Source organism: Monoraphidium neglectum (genome assembly GCF_000611645.1).
Source record: "Monoraphidium neglectum strain SAG 48.87 unplaced genomic scaffold scaffold00764, whole genome shotgun sequence".
Taxonomy (NCBI): domain Eukaryota; kingdom Viridiplantae; phylum Chlorophyta; class Chlorophyceae; order Sphaeropleales; family Selenastraceae; genus Monoraphidium; species Monoraphidium neglectum.
In genome coordinates, this window is record NW_014012864.1 from 10,001 (window position 1) to 14,099 (window position 4,099).

General features: G+C 56.3%; 1 protein-coding gene across 1 annotated transcript; it reads right to left on the reverse strand.

Moving 5' to 3' along the window:
* Positions 1-962: 962 nt before the first annotated feature.
* Positions 963-3,199, reverse strand: MNEG_5209 (hypothetical protein; the record flags this gene model as incomplete). The annotated part of the gene is made up of 4 exons (XM_014046317.1): positions 963-986; positions 1,421-1,579; positions 1,808-1,935; positions 3,157-3,199. The coding sequence occupies 4 exons, from the start codon at positions 3,197-3,199 to the stop codon at positions 963-965; spliced, it is 354 nt and encodes a 117-aa protein (XP_013901771.1).
* Between the last annotated feature and the right edge of the window lie 900 nt (positions 3,200-4,099).

A 4,099-nucleotide genomic window follows, 5' to 3' on the forward strand; every position in this document is an offset into this window, starting at 1 on the left:
TATTAGTGGCAGCTGGCAAACAATGCTTGCATGCACACTGTGAGCAGCGCATGCGCCAGGTGAAGCTCCAGATCAACCGCATGCCAATCCAGGCATGCATATATGCACCCAAAATTGAGGGTGTGCGGGTTCCAAAGCGAAACCAGGGGTGCAGATGTGGCAGTGAAGAGTGTGGAACTATGCAGGACACGTGCATCAAGACATGTCGGAGGAAACCTGCACAGCCGCGCCCCCCGTCAACGGGCCAGCAAAGGCTTGCAAACCGTCCAAGCGCCCCACGTCGCAACCTCCCGCAGCGTGCTGAGCCAGCTCATGCGTTGCAGCCTGCGTGGAGTCACGCCGAGGCCGCTGAGAAACAGGCAGCCGCACCCGCTTAGGGCTTGGCAGCTCGGCAGCCAAGACGAGCTCGCAACCCCCTCCTCCGTCCAACCTCCGAAACTTGAGCACATCCGAGGGCACAGAGCACAGTGCATCATGCATCAGGGTGGTCAGGGAGTCCAGGTCTGGGAACATGTGCTGGATGCAAATTGTTCGCCCTGACCCGTCCCGCTGCCCTTGCGTGTAGAAGGCTGCAAACACCGTCTGCATGTCAGTCAACACGCTCAGCACCGGCACGTTGGAGTCAAGGCTTGCACAGATCCATGTGGTCTTGGCCTGCCGTATGCTTTGCTGCACCACCTTCTTCTGCAGCTCCACAGTTGCCACCACTGCACCTCGCATTTCAACCGCCGCACGACGAACGACCACAAGCGCATCTGGCCTACAGGCGATGCTGAAGGGCAGCTCGGCGCCACCTGTGCAGGGGCGCACCTTCAGCACCTGGCTCCCGTCCAAGTGGGCGCTCCACGTCAAGTGCCCAGGCAGCCGCACCTGACAGCGTTGGTGGCGGGCAAGGTTTGCCTCGCATCAGTGCTCAGGCAGCTCCAACGTTAACACCAGCATAACAGAGCTTGTGGCAGAGTTCATCCACTGGTAATGAGCGCCGCCTGGAATGTGCATTCGCAGCTGATGAACAGCCGCAAGCAATCATCGGATGATCGGCGCATGGAGTCGCGGAGCCGCATTTCCACAGCGCTGGGGGTGGATGGCATTGCCTCGTTGAGTGGTGAGTCGATTGCAGAACACTGATTGTATGACTTACTGGAATGAAATTGGTCTTGTTCAGGCAACGGGCCTGCCTAATCATGTGACTACCGCCCAAGATGGCTGCACTGATGCAGTGCAGCATGTCTGAGCGCAGTTGCTGACCTGCAGAAACAACTATCAGGCGACATTTTCAAAAACATGGCCCCAAGTTTTGAACACGTCACCGGAGTTTATGGATATTGAAGGCGTCGGAAATAAGTTGTTTACCACGGTCAGAAACCAGAAGTGCATAATCCCCTTGAAAACATCCTGCAGGAGATCTGCGACGACCCACCTTATCCTTCAGCATCTGCATGTATTCCTCCGTTTGCTTGGCCTCGAGCTTGTTCTCGCCCCACTGGTGCTCTGTCGGATCTGTGAGGTTTGTGATGGCCTCTGCTCCCAGGTCGTCCTCGCCGGCGATTGCCCACCAGATCTTAAGGGAGCCTTCCACCTGAGGAAAGTCAGCAAGCAGGGAATCGACACGATGGATTCCCTGCAATTGGAGCCCATTCTGTTCAGGTGCATTTGCACGAAGCATGATGAGCGAGGCACCAGTCGGCAGCAGGTCAGAAAATGTAGTGCCCTTTGGCAAGCAGAGTATGCAGAATCCAAGTCTGCGTGCCTGCTCCCTACAGCTCAGACCAAGCATGCATGCATGTGCTGTTTTGCTCCGAAGCACCTGCACCAGGTCTTCCAAGGTGATGGACGAGGCGTGGCGCAGAGCATTCCTGGCCCTGAGCAGCAGGGCCATCAATTTCTCCGCCTTCTCGGAGACATACTCCAGGATGGCAATCAAGCCGGCAGTGTCTGCAGCAACACAGCAGTGGCGGGTTGTAGCGAGTCAGGTGCCCGGGGTGCCTTCCGCGGTGGCCCATGGTGTCCAAGGGCAAAATTGACAGGCAGACTCCCCCACTCCAAGTGCCGCCGGCGACATGTCAGCGGCTGCCCCAGCGGCGACCACCTCCAAATGCGTTGGAGCTTCACGGCGTCTTGTTGCGTAAACACGCTGCGCATATGCTGCACCAGGTCATCGGAACACAAACAAACTCCGCCCACCCCGATGGACAGCTGCCATGATGGCTCCCCTCCTGTCCTCCTCCGCCAGGTCTAACAGAGCAGCAGCAACGCCGTCATCCAACTGGTTGACTTCCAGAGCCGCCTTGTCGAAAAAGTCGGGATCCTTGTCAGGAAAGAGCCCAGGCAGCGCCAGCACCAGCTGATGCCTTGAAGTTGTCGGCGAAGCCATGGTGACTGGGCCAAGCCTGCGCACGCTACCTTGAGCAACCTGTGGCAAGCAGGACACATGTGCATGAATGATTGACCTGGCATTGTAACCAGCATGGCGATGAAGCCAGCATCAAGCTCAGGGCAGCACTGCACCTCTCAGCAGGCACTCAGTGCAGTTGGCCGTCGTGCACTGGTTGTGCGTCAGCTATGCCAAGCAAGGCCCCCAGCCAGCGCAAGCGCGTGGCAACAACTACCAGGCACCCCTTAAGCCCCTCCCGAGAAGGCTGCAGGGCAGTGTTTCACGGATGAACGGACGGGGTTGCTGCCCTCGAAGACCCAGCCGGCACGGGTACCTGGTGTAGATAGCACCTAAAGCTACGAGCGCGGATGATGTGCCAAGATTGAGCGAAGAGGCTGCCGAAGTGCGGTGGAGGTGTTCGAGATCATGAGAATGGGTTACGTAACAACGTAAGTGCGCACCCAAGTTATTTCCTTTGTTACTAGAGTCTTATGATACTATCACCATCGAAAATTAAGCGGAGTAAATGCGGCGTGAAGGCAACCAGCTGGAAAGACATTGCTGGAGTGGTGCAAGCTGGGTGCGACACAGGTGGGCGTTGGAGCTGCAGCTGCTACAGAGCGGCAGGGCGCGTCATATCCTTGGAGGAGAGCTCCCAGAATGCAAGCGCGGGCCGAGTAAAAGATAAAGACAAGCCTTAAGCATACATGCCATCAACGAACACCGACAATCAGGACATCTCTTTTTGATATGCGCACACATGCGCACACACACGCACGCACGTGTCAGGATCGTGACCATGACCGACAGGGCATTTGTGATCATGGCTAAGACAATCACAGACCTTGCAAAGCTCAGATGGTTCATCCAGTTGGGGGCCGAGTGCGACCTCTCGCTGCACGGGGTTGACCATGCATGTCTATCCACTACCTGTTGATGCTTGCCATGATTGTTGACCATTCAAATCTGCCTTGTAAGAAGGAATCCTGCGATTCCTCATCATCATACTTTCATCACCATTAATGATCTTGTGCTGCATATAGTAGAGTGTTGCATGCGGAGGTATGGGCGTGCACATTCCACTTGGCTGCATGCAAGGCCCAATTGTGTGCAGCGGTGTTCTACCAGCAAAGCACTTGCTGGTAGAACATATTGCTTACATGGCAAAGGACTTGGACAACCGACTTCAGCTGACTGGTATCAAACACTGTGGCACTCCTGGAAAAATGACGTTGTCACCTCCACTGAGAATAATGCTGTTCGTTACACTTGCACCTTGTTTGCAAACACAGTGGCCAACAATGCTATACAGCCGCTAGCCACTGATTGCGCAGCACTCTCAAGGGACTCCTCGATGGCACTGACCCTCTCCTGCAGGCTGCGCTTTTGCTCAAACTTTTCCTTGAGGGCATTCACCCCACACAGATGCAGGCCCACCAACTCGCCATGGTACATCACCAAAGCCCCTCCTGAGTCGCCAGGCCATGTGTCAGAGCTGTACACCAAGTGGTGCTGCTGTCGGCTGAGCTTCACACCAGTTGCAGGCAGCACCGCGACGCCGCTGTGACTCCAGTCTGGGAGGTCCTCGAGTACGCCCAGCTGGAAGGCACACATGGCTAGCTGCTTGCCCACAAGAGTGAAAGAGGGGTCGCTGTAAAGTGGCAAGTGCGCGTTGAACTCGCCATCAGTGGCGAGCACAGCGTAGTCCAGCTCCTGATCCTTCAC